Genomic DNA, 18,223 nt, shown 5'->3' with positions numbered 1-18,223 from the left:
GTTGAAACCAGCGTGATGGAGAGGGCGACTCCGCTTCTGCAAGAAATTGGTATTTTATCCGACATTTTGTTACAAAGCGGAACGGGGCTTTGTGTACCGCGCAGTTCCAGCCTGTCTGACACAGAGGGACACGGTTTCTGCAGAAGATTTACATTTTATTTGGTACAAAATGCGGCTTCTAGATTTTTGACAAGGACAAGAAAGATAGATAGATACAGATAGATCCCAGGCGCAGATCCCTACAGTTTAAAAGATTACAGTTGGTACAAAATGTGGCTGCTAGACTTTTGACAAGAACAAGAAAGTTTGATCATATTATGCCTGCACTGGCTTCCTGTGCACTTAAGATGTGACTTTAAGGTTTTACTACTTACGTATAAAATACTACACGGTCTAGCTCCAGCCTATCTTGCCGATTGTATTGTACCATATGTCCCGGCAAGAAATCTGCGTTCAAAGAACTCCGGCTTATTAGTGATTCCCAGAGCCCCAAAAAAAGTCTGCGGCTATAGAGCAAAAGTTTTCTATTGGGGCTCCAGTACTCTGGAATGCCCTCCCGCTAACAGTTAGAGATGCTACCTCAGTAGAAGCATTTAAGTCCCATCTTAAAACTCATTTGTATACTCTAGCCTTTATATAGACCCCCTTTTTAGACCAGTTGATCTGCCATTTCTTTTCTTTTCTCCTCTGCCCCCCTCTCCCTTGTGGAGGGAGGGGGGGGGGGGGGCACAGGTCCGGTGGCCATGGTTGAGGTGCTGGCTGTCCAGAGTCGGGACCCGGCGTGGACCGTTCGCCTGTGCATCGGTTGGCGACATCTCTGCGCTGCTGACCCGCTCCACTCGAGATGGTCTCCTGCTGGCCCCACAATGGACTGGACTCTCACTATTATGTTAGATCCACTATGGACTGGACTCTCACATCTTATGTCGGACCCACTCGACGTCCATTGCATCCGGTCTCCGCTAGAGGGTGGAGGTCACCCACATACGTGGTCCTCTCCAAGGTTTCTCATAGTCATTCACATCGTCGTCCCATTGGTGTTGTGAGTTTTTCCTTGCCCTGATGTGGGCTCTGTACCGCAGATGTTGTTGTGGCTTGTGCAGCCCTTTGAGACACTTGTGATTTAGGGCTATATAAATAAACATTGATTGATTGATTCTCTATTTTAATCGCGAGGCCCACGCCTTCCAGAACTCTGGTTTCATTCTACCGTGTGATCAAAACAGGAAGCAAACACGGCGTTGACTCACGGCAGCGTTTATTTCCCGCCCTTCATTTGTACACACGGCGTCCGTCGCAGCCTGTTCGGTACCACTTCTCCATTGTGGCGAGAAAGAAAACATGCACATCCTCCGCATGGCGGCGCTGATCCGGCAGCTTCTGAGACGTCACAGAAGCGCTGACGGAGGGAGTCTGCCAGGTTGCATGATGGGTAAATGCGTTAAATTAGGTTTAATGCCGACTTCTTGAGATCTGCTGGCTTCGAGGAGACAAGACGGCGTCCATCAGCGCTTCCGCCAAGCATGGCGTCAGACTTGATTCTTATGAACAGCTCACAGTGCAGACCGGACACGTGTCCATGCTACAGTCACCTGATATCCCAGCATCCCTCTGTGACCACACACTCGCAACGCAACCATTAAAAAAAGACAGCAATAAAACCCACTTTCCATAAAATACATACACACACACACACGCATGCGCACACACACACGCGCGCACACACGCAGAGCGTAGAAAACAAATGACAAAAAGTTCCCATGAGTCTTTGCTGACGCTCTCTGCTGATGACGTCACCGATTGGCCAATGACATCATTGGCCCAGTCCCCGCCCTCCTCCGAGAGTCCAGTGTTTTGTGGGAGGGGCAGCACTGGGGGGTCAAGGGTCACAGGGGAGTTGCGACCCAGATGATAATCTTCAGGAAAGACACATAGAAGAAGAGGAGGAGGAGGAGGAGGAAGAGGAGGGGAGAGGGGCGCTAACGGTTGTTCTTTGCGGCTTCCTTGGCGGCCACGATGAGCGGGGTCAGACTGGAGAGAGGCTTCGCCATCTTCAGGAACTGATGCTGACGAGGAGACATGAGGACCAGGTCAAAATAATGTCACGAGAACACCGTCATGAAATGGGTAATTCAAGCAAGGCCACACATTTTTGACCTTCTAGGGTAAGTCAGTATAATTAATGGAACAAATTCAACAAATGAAGAGTTCAGACGCAAAAAAAACAATCACAAGCCATTCCGCCGATTTTGAGCTGCGAGTACCGTATTTTTCGGACTATAAGTCGCAGTTTTTTTCATAGTTTGGCCGGGGGTGCGACTTATACTCAGGAGCGACTTATGTGTGAAATTATTAATACATTACCGTAAAATATCAAATAATATTATTTAGCTCATTCACGTAAGAGACTAGACGTATAAGATTTCATGGGATTTAGCGATTGGGAGTGACAGATTGTTTGGTAAACGTATAGCATGTTCTATATGTTATAGTTATTTGAATGACTCTTACCATAATATGTTACGTTAACATACCAGGCACCTTCTCAGTTGGTTATTTATGCCTCATATAACGTACACTTATTCAGCCTGTTGTTCACTATTCTTTATTTAATTTAAATTGCCTTTCAAATGTCTATTCTTGGTGTTGGCTTTTATCAAATACATTTCCCCAAAAAATGCGACTCATACTCCAGTGCGACTTATATATGTTTTTTTCCTTCTTTATTATGCATTTTCGGCTGGTGCGACTTATACTCCGAAGCGACTTATAGTCCGAAAAATACGGTACTACTAAATAGTAGAGATGTCCGATAATGTTTTTTTTGCCGATATCCGATATTCCGATATTGTCCAACTCTTAATTACCGATTCCGATATCAACCGATACCGATATATACAGTCGTGGAATTAACACATTATTATGCTTAATTTTGTTGTGATGGCCCGCTGGATGCATTAAACAATGTAACAAGGTTTTCCAAAATAAATCAACTCCAAGTTATGGGAAAAAAGTGCCAACATGGCACTGCCATATTTATTATTGAAGTCATAAAGTGCATTATTTTTTTTAACATGCCTCAAAACAGCAGCTTGGAATTTGGGACATGCTCTCCCTGAGAGCGCATGAGGAGGTTGAGGTGGGCGGGGTTGAGGTGGTGGGGGGTAGCGGGGGGTGTATGTTGTAGCGTCCCGGAAGAGTTAGTGCTGCAAGGGGTTCTGGGTATTTGTTCTGTTGTGTTACGGTGCGGATGTTCTCCCGAAATGTGTTTGTCATTCTTTGGTGTGGGTTCACAGTGTGGCGCATATTTGTAAAAGTGTTGAACTTGTTTATACGGCCACCCTCAGTGTGACATGTATGGCTGTTGACCAAGTATGCATTGCATTCACTTGTGTGTGTGAAAAGCCGTAGATATTATGTGACTGGGCCGGCACGCAAAGGCAGTGCCTTTAAGGTTTATTGGCGCTCTGTACTTCTCCCTACGTCCGTGTACACAGCGGCGTTTTAAAAAGTCATAAATTTTACTGTTTGAAACCGATACCGATCATTTCCGATATTACATTTAAAAGCATTTATCGGCCGATAATATCAGCAGTCCGATATTATCGGACATCTCTAGTAAAATAGTTTACATTATAGGGGAGTCAAAAAAAAACAACAATCGACTTTCGAATGAATCGTGATTCTTATAACCATTTTTAATTAAAAAAAAAAAAAGTATATATATATTTTTTCAATCTGTCCTGTTCAGCCACTCAGACAAATCATATAGTTGACGTAGATGATCATATCTGATGTACAGATTTACTTTACAAAAGTGAAATGTTGGATACTTCTCTTGTTGTCTTAGTTGTATTTGACTTTATTAAATGTTTGGGTAGAATTTTATTAAACAAAACCAGTTTTCTTTCAAGTAACATAGAAATTTATTAGAGGCGGTTATTTATTTAATGGAGTAATGTAGTTAATCATAGAACTGGTACCCAAAGTTATCAAAAAGTATTGATTTTTAATCAATAATCGCGTTGAATCGAGGATGGATTCTGAATCAAATCGTCACCCCCAAGAATCGAATCATGTGATGCTCAAAGATTTACAGCCCTATTACATCAGGTGAGTTAAACTCGTTTTTTATTGAATGCCACATCACAATTATGACTCTCGTAGATAAATGCAAATGTGCAATAGCCTTATTACACAATTTGCATAGGAAACTTTTTTTGATTATTATAATCTTGTAGGGGCCCCAAGCAAGCAATGGACAACAATGTGTGTTTAAAAAAAACAAAACTGTATTGAAGGCGTCGTACGACACTGCTTCCCTACTGCTGCACACCAAGAAGATTGTTTGACAAGGTAAAGTGGATTTTATGTTTAAATTCTAATCATTGAAGCAACCTGGCTGTTCAATTTTTGGATTTTTGTGATTTCAAACTAAGTGATTGGTTGATTTATTTAGAAGTTTATTGACATCTTAAAGAATTGAATCCATGTAATGCTTTAAAAAGCCAAAAGGCTGGTTTCCATTGTGGTCCATTAAAGTGCACCACAGGGCTAGTGACAGTGTGCATGTCTGCAGAGTGGCCGCATACGAGGACTGTCATGAGGGCAGTTCTCCTGCTTTTTTTCCCCTCTTGTTTTCCTACTCCCCTCCCCTCTTGTGTCTGTCCTGTCATTAGTTCCAGGTGTGCTGCCAGTCATTCGAGCCCACCTGTTGCTAATCAACTACCAGATTTAAACCCCGGATCTCCACTCAGCCGGTGCCAGTTCGTCCGTTGCCTGCGGTACAATCTAACCCTGAGCTCACTAACTCTGACCTTTGCCCTGAACCTTTTGTGATTCCTGTTTTTTGTACTTCCTTCAGGTGGAGGACAGACTTTTGACCCGGTTTTCCTGGAGCTGATCTTAGTGATGGGTTGATGAGGCGTCATGACATACTTGCCAACCCTCCCGTTTTTAGCGGGAGAATCCCGGTATTCAGCGCCTCTCCCGACAACCTCCCGGCAGAGATTTTCTCCCGACAAACTCCCGGTATTCAGCCGGAGCTGGAGGCCACGCCCCCTCCAGCTCAATGCGGACCTGAGACTGAGTGGGGACAGCCTGTTCTCACGTCCGCTTTCCCACAATTTTTTTTTGTCAGACTTCTCCATTGAACACGGTGGCCGAAATGATATACTCATCATGAACGGAGAAGTTAAACAGGACAATACTGCCATCTAATGGATAGCCACCGGAACACTGAAATTCAAGTATTTTTTTTTTTTCTATGTAAATAAAATATATATATATATAGGCACAGGCTAGTGGTCCGGGTGGACCACTAGCCTGTGTATCGGTTGGGGACATCTCTGCGCTGCTGACCCGTCTCCGCTCGGGATGGTTTCCTGCTGGCCCCGCTGTGGACTGGACTCTTGTTGATGTGTTGGATCCACTGTGGACTGGACTTTCACAATGTTATGTCAGACCCACTCGACATCCATTGCTTTCGGTCTCCCCATAGAGGGGGGGGGGTTACCCACATATGCGGTCCTCTCCAAGGTTTCTCATAGTCATTCACCGACGTCCCACTGGGGTGAGTTTTTCCTTGCCCGTATGTGGGCTCTGTACCGAGGATGTCGTTGTGGCTTGTGCAGCCCTTTGAGACACTTGTGATTTAGGGCTATATAAATAAACATTGTTTGATTGATTGATTGATATATATATATGTATATATATATAGCTAGAATTCACTGAAAGTCAAGTATTTCATACATACATATATATATATATATATATATATATATATATATATATATATATACATGTATATATATATATATATGTATATATATATATATATATATATATATATATATGTATATATATATATATGTATATATGTATATATATATATATGTATACATGTATATATATATATATATATATACATGTATATATATATATATATATATATATATATATATATATCAGTGGAGGCTCCTCCATAGAGGTGGAGGAGGCCTGGCCTCCCCAATAATTTGAGAGAAGAGAGAGATTTAAAAAAAACAATAAATATATTTATTTTATTTATTTATTTTAACAAAAAACATATTTTTTATTTTTTATATTCATATTATTTTAGTTTTGTTCATAAATCTAAATGTTCCCATGGCTAAAACCCAATATTGCAATTGTAAAGCAACAGGCCAGATTTCCCTATCAGTTTGTATTAAGGGAGGCCAGGCCTCCCCTAGGAAATTAGCTTCTCATAGAAGTCAATGTAATGCATGCTTTTTCATGCCAATATGTGATTGGCCAGATCACTGAAAATGGGTGGGCAACGGAGGCCTGGCCTCACCATGCATTGTGTCCAGGGCTGAAAGATTGACATTTTGTTCGTCCAATCACATGCTACTGGTTCATTTGGAATCAATCCTTTCCTTTCCTAATCAACACAGAAGCCATTTTGAGAATTCGCCAGCCACTTCAGTCAAACAAACACTCGCCATAGTGGCTACGAGTGTCCTATCAACTTGTGCTTTTCAGGAAATTTAGAGAACACCCCTGGCTATCATCCGTGAAGTTTATAGCTCATATAGCCAAATACTTTTGCTTAAAACGACCTCGGAAATCGGCGAGATTCTGGCGCAATTTGAGATCTTGGGCTGGAGATAGATATGCGTTAACCAGTGGAGGCTCCTCCATAGAGGTGGAGTGGAGTCCAGGAGAGAGCATGCCGCCCCTCAGCTAAACCAGATGTGAGTTGAACTAATTAGATGTCTCTACCAGTGTTACACCACTAGTTCTCAGTAGTAATAACACTCCATTTTGTCTGTGTTTCTCAGCAGATAAAGCCAACTGGAACCATATTTTTACATATTTTATATTAAATATATTGAATAAAACTACATATGATAAAGAAAGTGTTATCTTATCTTTTTTATATGCTAAACTTGATTAAATTGGTGATTACATGTTGAAGCTGTAGAAGAATGAAAAATGTAAGCTAAACAAAATTGTTTTTAACTACATAATTAAAATTCCTGCCTTTTACACATGTTCACTTGGCGTTTATATAACATCCAAATGTCATTTCTCAGCTTAATTATCAGGCAGGCTCATAGACTTACAGCAATGTAATTTCTTCAGGAAGGCACAAGGCTAAGCTCTGCACAATGAATTGCATCAGCAAGAACTTTCTGACTGTAGCTTACACTCCAAATAGTATGCCTTTGGCCAGCACAAAGACAGATAAGAGAACAGGGAACATTCCATCGCGAGTGAAGTGAGCAAGCGGAAAAAAATGGCCTCCTCAATTCTGGAAGTCACCAGCCTCCACTGATATATATACATATATATATATGTATATATATATATATATATATATATATATATATATATATATATATATATATATATATATATATATATATATATATATATATATATGAAATACTCGAGTTGGTGAATTCTAGCTGTAAATAACCACGCCCCCCGACCAAGCCCACCCCCGACCAAGCCCCCACCCCCTACCCCCTACCCCCCACCTCCCGATATTGGAGGTCTCAAGGTTGGCAAGTATGCGTCATGAAGCGTTTCGACACATTGCAAAACTGTATTGATACTGTGTCGATACTGTGTCACTAAATACTGACATCTGCTGGACATTAAAAATCCCTACAGGCAACCTATGGACCGACTCAACTGACACTGATTTTATGACCTAGTAAATACAATAATATAAACCAAGTCATTGTATTCCATTTAGGATTATTTCATATCTTCATTTAAATAAAAATATATTTGTATCTTTTTTAGATACAGTCAATAAATAATGTGAACATGTATCGTGACTAGGATGGTAGGTAGAAAGTGGGGATTGAACCCCAGTAACCAGGGCCGGCCCGTGGCATAGGCCGTATAGGCAAATGCTAAGGGCGCCGTCCATCAGGGGGCGCCACGCCAGTGCCACAAATGTTGGAGAAAAAAAAAAAAGAAAAAGTTGGTACTATTATTTCTAAATACAAAAAATAATCCCACGTTAATTAAAATGCAAAGTAAAGCCTATTTAATAGAAATATTATTTGTTACAACATTACCCCCCCCCCCCCCCCCCCCACGGTGCGCCCCCTCCCTTCCCGTATCATGACTCTTACCACATCAAAAAATCAACACAAGATGTCAAAGCAGCCAAAACTGTCAGGTGCCCAGGGAAGAAAAAATAGAAAAGAAGAGGAGGAGAAACGAGAAAAAGACAGAGGTAGCAGGGAGGTAACGTTAGCCTACATGAAATTATTTGTCTGTTACAGAATGTGATAGTAACCTGGCTTTTTAGCATTAAGCTAATGTTACATGATTCGGCAATTGCTAATCAATAAATAGCTAGTTCTGTTTTAACATCGGGTTAATATTGTGGAGGGGGCTAAATTGTTATGGAAAAAAATAATGTAACGTTAGGTAATTACAGTACTCCCACCTTACATTCCTCAGGGACATTTGTATTAGATCTTTTAAGCAGGTGTTTTTTGTTTACATTGTTATTGCCTTCTGGTTAGCTAATGTTTGCCCTGCCGGTAATAGTCACTTTTCCACCTCTTTATATATTAGGTATAGTTGTAAGCCTAGTTGTTAAAGTGCACATCATTAATGTTAATTAAGCAATATCACATGAGAGGGAATGCTGTTTTTTTAATTTGAGCACTGCTGTGATTCGGTTAAAGATAATCATAATATAACATTCTCATATAATATGTTAATTTGATTTCTTTAAGTAAAAAAAAAGGTCAAAGACAAAGCTATTCGGTTTCTTGTGAGTATATACACTTCACTGCCTATGTGGGGGGGCGCCACCTAAAATCTTGCCTAGGGCGCCAGATTGGTTAGGACCAGGCCTCGCAGTAACCAGCAACCCTCCGATTGCTGGCACGGCCACTCTACCAACTTCGCCACGCCGTCATTCCTGAAACTTTCTCTAGTAACAGCATTCCATGATTAATATCAATAAATTAACATTAATAATAAATAACATAAAAATAAGCACTGAGGAGTCATAGTGTAACTTTGTGTGGTGTTTGAGTTGTCCGACTTTTTGTGTGGCCTTAAACGCACCAGTGGCTTAGTGGTATGCGTGTTGTTGACGAACACCGTTACGGCCGCTTGTTGTCACTGTCACTGAAAGTTGCATTTCAAAATTACAAAGAATAAATGTGTTTATTTTGTTTAGAATTCAGATGGGTTTGATTTGGTGCGCGGCATATATTTGCTGTGCGGCGCACAGTGTGCGCAGAGGACGCTTGAGCAGTGCGCAATTGCGCAGGCGCGCACCTTAGAGGGAACGTTGCTCGCAGGGCACAGAGGAGGCGTCAGTGCGATACAGTTCGCGTATCGGTCACGTGACTAAAGCAGCTCATGATCGGTCACGTGACTTTCTAAAAGCGGTACGCGCACCGAAACAGGGTGTCGCTCTATGACAGACCTGGGCATTCTGCGGCTCGCGGGCCGCATCCGGCCCTTTGTGCGCCGGCCCGCGTGAGGCCAATTATAAATGACAAAATAAATGTAAAAAAGTATCTATGTCGAGTGTGCAATACAACGGTGCTGCTTTTGTTTTGAAAATCGTTATTTGTATTACTTCCGTGTGGACGTATGCGTGTGCGTGATTGTGAGTGAATGTGAACAGCTGCAATCATAAAATAAAGTTGAAAAAACATCTATGTCGTGCGAGCAATACAACTGTGCTGCTTTTATTTTGAAAAGTATTATTTATGGGCGTGTGTCCGTGTGTAACCTGCGAGTGAAGGTGCACATGCAGCGACAAGTGATGCACGATTTACACCCGAGATGCTAAAAAGAGAAAAGTTGATGATGAATGCCGTGTTTCCAACAAGACATGGACTGCCAAGCAACGTTCCCTCTAAGGTGCGTGCCTGCGCAATTGCGCACTGCTCAAACGTCCGCTGCGCGCAGCAAATATATGCCGCGCACCAAATCAAATCCCATCTGAATTCTAAACAAAATAAACATATTTATTCTATGTAATTTTGCAATGCAACTCTGAGTGACAGTGACAACAAGCGGCCCTAACGGTGTTCGTCAACACCGTTCAATTGAACACCGTTCAATTATTGTAACGTCTATCGAGATGCTTCGAGGCCAGGAATTATATCGATCACTTTATTGAGCAAAACTGTTTATATTCGGACATAACCACACCAAAAACATGAGTAAAACAATTCTATCTCGAAAAACTAGTAATTTTCTGCCGTACAAACCAGGCCAAAACAAACTTGTCATCTGTCAACAACACGCATAGCACTAAACCACTGGTGCGTTTATGGCCACACAAAAAGTCGGACAACTCAAACACCACACAAAGTTACACTATGACTCCTCAGTCATACATGTGCTTATTTTACTGTCATTTATTATTAATGTTAATTTATTTATATTAGTCATGGAATGCTGTTACACACACTATGTTGAAGTATTACTATTATTATTAATTATTATTATTATTATTATTTATCTTACGGTATATATCAAAAATAATATTGAGCAAAATTTAATTGAAATATTGTCGATGTGGCCCTCCAGCAGTGCTCGGGTTGCTCATGCGGCCCCCGGTAAAAATTAATTGCCCACCCCTGGTCTATGAGCTCGACGCATGCGCCGATGCATCTGTGTTGCCGGACCCATCACTAGCTGATCTTTTGTTACTACGGATTTATTTTCTCCAGTGATTTTTGTTTATTAAATAGAGATTTTTTACTGATCTGCATTTGGATTCTCACTTTTTTTTGAAACCACAACAAGGACAGTTAGTTGTTGTTTTTTTGGCTTTGTTATTAACTCTAAAGATGATCATATATTGTTTTCAACATGTACATGCCAAGGATTCGTGTTTACATGATTTCTTATGGTGCAATTTGCTTCAGTATACAAACTTTTCTATTTACGAGCCCTGTTCAAGAAGCGGTTCATAAATCGAGGTTCCCCTGTACTCCACGTGAGAGGTTCTGACGCAGTCCGTACCTGCAGCAGCTCTTTGGCCGAGCCTCTCTTCTCCACATCCATCTCCAAACACCTGTTGAGGAAGTCTCTGAAGGTGCTGGATAGTTTCTCCGGGTTCTGCAGCTCCGGCGTGCCGTTGGTGGCTATGAGATAAAGGGCCTGAAAGAACACAGGTGACTTTTACTTTTACTGTAAAGGTACACACCGCCAGACTACGGGAGGCTAGCCCTTTTTACAGCATTTAATAAAACATGTGATGCCACGCTCACCCTGAGTGGGTTTTCATTGAGATACGGCGGTTCGCCCTCCACCATCTCTATGGCCATGATGCCCAGAGACCAGATGTCCACTTTGGGACCGTAGGCTTTACGGGTCACTACCTCTGGAGCCATCCAGTAGGGAGTGCCGACCATGGTGCTGCGCTTGCTCTGCTCTGGAGTGATCTGGGCGCAGAAGCCAAAGTCAGCTGAAAGGAGAGAGTGAGAGAGAGTGGTTACTACAGCGGAAGTGCGATTTATGAACCCCTGTCTTTGCAAACTTTTTGACTTACAAACGCTTAGATCGAGACAAATACATCTCTGTGTGCGAACCGTGTCTCTGTGTACAAACACTTCACTCATTTTGTGTCCACACTGGCAGCCATTTTGTGCCTGCTCATATTGAAGAAGCAAGTTTTTAATGAGGAGACTGGACTTTTCTGGAAAAAGATGCCAAGACGGACCTACTGTATATCACAGTGGAGGAGCAAGGACTACCTCGCGCTCAGCATGTCTCTTCCAATATCGCACACACACACTGTAAGTGAATTAAAATGTTTAAATGTGTACTATTGTAACAATATGGTTGTTAAACTTAAGAATTGTCGTGTTTTCTGATCGTTTGTGTGGGCACCAAAGGGACTTCGGTGTGTGTGTGTGTGTTGGCAGAGCAGAGCATACAGCACAGTTCAGTTATTGTTGTTGTTTTAAGCTCGTTAATAAAGACAAGGTTATTTTATCACCTCACTATGTTTGTGTGATTTACAGTACAGCACAGTGGTGTCCAAACTATGGCCCGCAGGCCATGTGCAGCCCGCGAGATGTCATGAGTTTAAAAACAAATCTGGCCGCAAGAACATTTCAATTCCTTTTTAAAAATCAATTCATTTGCTGCTGCTGCTGCTTTGTTGCCATCTTGTGGACAAACGAGTAATTCAGATCTATGACCACTTATCATGCTGTTAATGTATGAAACCGCAGCAGTTACTTATATGACCCAATGCAGGGGTCACCAACGCGGTGCCCGCGGGCACAAGGTAGCCCGTAAGGACCAGATGAGTAGCCCGCTGGCCTGTTCTAAAAATAGCTCAAATAGCAGCACTTACCAGTGAGCTGCCTCTATTTTTTAAATTTTATTTATTTACTAGCAAGCTGGTCTCGCTTTGCCCGACATTTTTAATTCTAAGAGAGACAAAACTCAAATAGAATTTGAAAATCCAAGAAAATATTTGAAAGATTTGGTCTTCACTTGTTTGAATAAATTCATTAATTTTTTTACTTTGCTTCTTATAACTTTCAGAAAGACAATTTTAGAGAAAAAATACAACCTTAAAAATGATTTTAGGATTTTTAAACACATATACCTTTTTACCTTTTAAATTCCTTCCTCTTCTTTCCTGACAATTTAAATCAATGTTCAAGTACATTTTTTTTTTATTGTAAAGAATAATAAATACATTTTAATTTAATTCTTCATTTTAGCTTCTGTTTTTTCGACGAAGAATATTTGTGAAATATTTCTTTAAACTTGTTATGATTAAAATTCAAAAAAAAAATTCTGGCAAATCTAGAAAATCTGTAGAATCAAATTTAAATCTTATTTCAAAGTCTTTTGAATTTCTTTTAAAAATTTTGTTCTGGAAAATCTAGAAGAAATAATGATTTGTCTTTGTTAGAAATATAGCCTGGTCCAATTTGTTATATATTCTAACAAAGTGAAGATTGGATTTGAACCTATTTAAAACATGTCATCAAAATTCTAAAATTAATCTTAATCAGGAAAAATTACTAATGATGTTCCATAAATTATTTTTGTAATCTTTTCAAAAAGATTCGAATTAGCTAGTTTTTCTCTTCTTTTTTTCGGTTGAATTTTGAATTTTAAAGAGTCGAAATTGAAGATAAACTATGTTTCAAAATTTAATTGTCATTTTTTTCGTGTTTTCCCCTCTTTTAAACCGTTCAATTAAGTGTAAATATCATTAATTATTAATAATAATATAGAGTTAAAGGTAAATTGAGCAAATTGGCTATTTCTGGCAATTTATTTAAGTGTGTATCAAACTGGTAGCCCTTCGCATTAATCAGTACCCAAGAAGTAGCTCTTGGTTTCAAAAAGGTTGGTGACCCCTGACCCAATGCAAACACCCTTCCCTAGTCATGGTGCAAAAAAATAATGTTACACAATTTGGGGATATTGATATAACGGTATAGCTCGGTTGGTAGAGCGGCCGTGCCAGCAACTTGAGGGTTGCAGGTTCGATCCCCGCTTCCGCCATCCTAGTCACTGCCGTTGTGTCCTTGGGCAAGACACTTTACCCACCTGCTCCCAGTGCCACCCACACTGGTTTAAATGTAACTTAGATATTGGGTTTCACAATGTAAAGCGCTTTGAGTCACTTGAGAAAAAGCGCTATATAAATGTAATTCACTTCACTTCACTTGATATGCACCATAACACAAACACATAATTACACCTATTTAAATCCATTACTAAGCATGATGGGAAAAATTAAAAACACTATCTTCACAGTTATCCATGATTGGCACATATTAGCGATTTTATATTTTTGATTGATTACAAAACTTTAAGGATGTTGTCACGGTACGAAAACAAGGTACGAGTCAAACGAGTTGTATATATATATATATATATATATATATATATATATATATATATATATATATATATATATATATATATATATATATATATATATATATATATATATACACATACATGTATATATATATAAACACACATATACACACATACATACATATATATAAACCCACATGTATATAATTATATACATATATATATAAACCCACATGTATATAATTTTATATATATATATATACATATATATATAAACACACATGTATATAATTTTATATATATATATATATATATATATATATATATATATATATATATATATATATATATATATCTATACACACACATGTATATACTTATATATATTTACATACATATATATACATACATACATACATATATATAAGAAGTTTGTTTAGTGAAGCAAATTTCTTCATAAGAAACAATGTAAATATGAATAATGCGTTTTAGCATCAACAAAAGTCCATATTTTAGTGAAGGTTTGTACCCCTTTAACACAATATGAAGTGTTCCAAACTTTTTGCCCAAGGGGCCGCATTGGGCTAAAAAAAAATGTTTCACTTAAATATGGGCTTTTGTTGAGGCTGGAACGCATTATTCATATTTACATTCGCTTTACTAAACAAACTTCTCGATTAATAAACAATGTCTAAGAACCAATTAAGTTTGTGAATCGAGTTTGTACTGCACAAACTTGCAATAATTACGTTGTTGACAGCTTATCATTGTGCAAAACTTTTCCTCGGATAGCGGCAGACAGAAAGATTAAAGGGCGCAGGAGCCACTTTTGTGCATAAAAAAACCCAAAAAATCCACTCCAAGTCAATATATGCATTGCTAGCTTAACTTTGTGTTACAATTGACAGAGCGAAGTAGTGTAATTAAAAATGTAATGTTTTAGTTTTTTTTATAATATGCAAATTGGCCCTACTGTGTGAATGTGAGTGTGAATGTTGTCTGTCTATCTGTGTTGGCCCTGCGATGAGGTGGCGACTTGTCCAGGGTGTACCCCGCCTTCCGCCCGATTGTAGCTGAGATAGGCTCCAGCTCCCACCGCGAACCCGAAGGGGATAAGCGGTAGAAAATGGATGGATGGATGCTGAGAGATAATAAAAAAGGAGTGCATGCCAAAAATTGGACGTTTGGTAAAATGGACCCACACAGATGACAACTTGATCACAAGCTGTTGCAGCTGTTCTCAGTGGAACTACAGCACACCCTAGTGGCCACGATGAGCAGCAACAACTTTCAACATTTAACTGCTGGTGGAGCTGTAGACCAGTAAGGAGATAGATGGGTGTTCTTCCACACCAAACTCATCCAATAAGAATAATAATAATAGTGAGTGTCCATATTTTTCTAAATTTAGTGAAAAGGCTAAAAAAAAAGGTTAGATGTACTCCAAGACAGAGCTTTATCAAAATATCAGCCTTTTACCTCTATTTTTCCCTTTTTTTTAAGATTTAATTTTATTATTACAATGTGCCACGGTCCTCAAACGGCCCCCAGGCAACACCTCGGTCATCCCTGCAATATCGCCTGAATGGATCTTTCCTGGACTCGGAACACCAAATAGTTCTTCCCCGAAGTTAACACAGACTTAGCAATGCATTTTAAAAAGGAAGTTGATGACGTAGACTGACTGAGCTTGACGGAGCCGTCCATTCCCAGCAGGATGTTGTCGCTCTTGATGTCTCGGTGGATGACCTGGTTGGAGTGAAGGAACTCCAGCGCTTGGAGACACTACGGGGCGACACAGAACGAACCAATCGCTTTTCATTTGAACATTTCCTCCAATAGCAAAGACGCTGCTTTACCTCTCTGCACACTGCAGCTATCTGGGCTTCGTCCATGCAGGTTTCCGTGACGACGTCCGTCAACGAACCTCCTGCCAAGTACTCCATCACCACCCACAGCTCGTCACCCACCAGGTAACTACGGCAACCACAGACAGAAGCAGGAACTGATGGAACAAACTCACAACTTGACTTGAGCCCTATGAAGTTTTTATGTACTTTTGTGTGTCTTCATAATAACAAATGTTGGAGGGATATTTTCCTGCCTTCGGACCGAATGAACTGATCTCATCTGATGTGCAGTACTTTGTGTTCAAGGACAGAACATGAATGAACACATATCTCATTTTCAGTAGGCCCCGGAGGAAGAAGTACCAGGTGCAGGGTGCGAGAGTGGGGCAGACACACATTCAGTTAACTTTCGGTTTCAATCTGCAACATGGACAAAAGCATGTGTGGAGGGCGTCCATTTTAGAGATGGCTCCGCACTCTACACAGCTCGGTTCACTCGCTCCAGCGCTGGTATTGCCATCCTTTGTACTTACTCTTTTTGGAGAATAAATTGTAAAAGTTCAATTCTAGTCACCTCTCGTTATTTTGAGCAGCCTCGGAATTAAAAGATCTGGGAGGATTCTTCCTTGCAAAAAAGGCAGGGTCCCAACATCATAATGAATTTTATACATAATGTCAAACAGACAAGCAAGAGACAAAATGTGACAAAAAGCAATAATAATAAAAAAATACTATATATTAACATCAAAGGTAAAAAATATTTGTAAAATGCTTTAAAAAATAAATAAATAAATAAATAGATAAATAAATAAATAAATATATATATATATATATATATATATATATATATATATATATATATATATATATATATATATATATATATATACAAACCCCGTTTCTATATGAGTTGGGAAATTGTGTTAGATGTAAATATAAACGGAATACAATGATTTGCAAATCATTTTCAACCCATATTCAGTTGAATATGCTACAAAGACAACATATTTGATGTTCAAACTGATAAAAAATTATTTTTTTGCAAATAATCATTAACTTTAGAATTTGATGCCAGCAACACGTGACAAAGAAGTTGGGAAAGGTGGCAATAAATACTGATAAAGTTGAGGAATGCTCATCAAACACTTATTTGGACCATTCCACAGGTGAACAGGCAAATTGGGAACAGGTGGGTGCCATGATTGGGTATAAAAGTAGATTCCATGAAATGCTCAGTCATTCACAAACAAGGATGGGGCGAGGGTCACCACTTTGTCAACAAATGCGTGAGCAAATTGTTGAACAATGTAAGAAAAACCTTTCTCAACCAGCTATTGCAAGGAATTTAGGGATTTCACCATCTACGCTCCGTAATATCATCAAAGGGTTCAGAGAATCTGGAGAAATCACTGCACGTAAGCAGCTAAGCCTGTGACCTTCGATCCCTCAGGCTGTACTGCATCAACAAGTGACATCAGTGTGTAAAGGATATCACCACATGGGATCAGGAACACTTCAGAAACCCACTGTCAGTAACTACAGTTGGTCGCTACATCTGTAAGTGTAAGTTAAAACTCTCCTATGCAAGGCGAAAACCGTTTATCAACAACACCCAGAAACGCCGTCGGCTTCGCTGGGCCTGAGCTCATCTAAGATGAACTGATACAAAGTGGAAAAGTGTTCTGTGGTCTGACGAGTCCACATTTCAAATTGTTTTTGGAAACTGTGGACGTCGTGTTCTCCGGACCAAAGAGGAAAAGAACCATCCGGATTGTTATAGTCGCAAAGTTGAAAAGCCAGCATCTGTGATGGTATGGCGGTGTATTAGTGCCCAAGACATGGGTAACTTACACATCTGTGAAGGCGCCATTAAGCTGAAAGGTACATACAGGTTTTGGAGCAACATATGTTGCCATCCAAGCAACGTTACCACGGACGCCCCTGCTTATTTCAGCAAGACAATGCCAAGCCACGTGTTACATCAACGTGGCTTCATAGTAAAAGAGTGCGGGTACTAGACTGGCCTGCCTGTAGTCCAGACCTGTCTCCCATTGAAAATGTGTGGCGCATTATGAAGCCTAAAATAGCACAACGGAGACCCCTGGACTGTTGAACAACTTAAGCTGTACATCAAGCAAGAATGGGAAAGAATTCCACCAGAGAAGCTTCAAAAATGTGTCTCCTCAGTTCCCAAACATTTACTGAGTGTTGTTAAAAGGAAAGGCCATGTAACACAGTAGTGAACATGCCCTTTCCCAACTATTTTGGCACGTGTTGCAGCCATGAAATTCTAAAAAAAAATGAATAAAGTTTAGTTTATGAGTTTGAACATCAAATATCTTGTCTTTGTAGTGCATTCAATTGAATATGGGTTGAAAAGGATTTGCAAATCATTGTATTCCGTTTATATTTACATCTAACACAATTTCCCAACTCATATGGAAACGGGGTTTGTATATATATATATAAATAAAAGTATATATACACACACATATATACATACACATATATACACATACATATATACA

At 39.8% G+C, this 18,223-nt stretch overlaps 1 protein-coding gene across 2 annotated transcripts in view; it reads right to left on the bottom strand.

Annotated features, from left to right (window-relative positions):
- Positions 1-1,241: 1,241 nt before the first annotated feature.
- pak1 (p21 protein (Cdc42/Rac)-activated kinase 1) overlaps positions 1,242-18,223 on the bottom strand; it is a 78,205-nt gene continuing 61,223 nt past the window's right edge. For both annotated transcript variants that reach the window (XM_062060670.1, XM_062060671.1), the window contains exons 11-15: positions 15,705-15,822; positions 15,531-15,630; positions 11,259-11,455; positions 11,011-11,148; positions 1,242-2,066 (exon numbers count right to left, since the gene is read on the bottom strand). In XM_062060670.1, coding sequence (XP_061916654.1) covers positions 1,980-2,066; positions 11,011-11,148; positions 11,259-11,455; positions 15,531-15,630; positions 15,705-15,822 — 640 coding nt within the window. In that variant the 3' untranslated portion in view covers positions 1,242-1,979. The remainder of the gene's footprint in view (positions 2,067-11,010; positions 11,149-11,258; positions 11,456-15,530; positions 15,631-15,704; positions 15,823-18,223) is intronic.

This window comes from Entelurus aequoreus, linkage group LG10 (genome assembly GCF_033978785.1).
Source record: "Entelurus aequoreus isolate RoL-2023_Sb linkage group LG10, RoL_Eaeq_v1.1, whole genome shotgun sequence".
Taxonomy (NCBI): Eukaryota; Metazoa; Chordata; class Actinopteri; order Syngnathiformes; family Syngnathidae; genus Entelurus; species Entelurus aequoreus.
The sequence above is the reverse complement of the archived record's forward strand: the minus strand, read 5'-3'. Positions and strand labels throughout refer to the sequence as shown.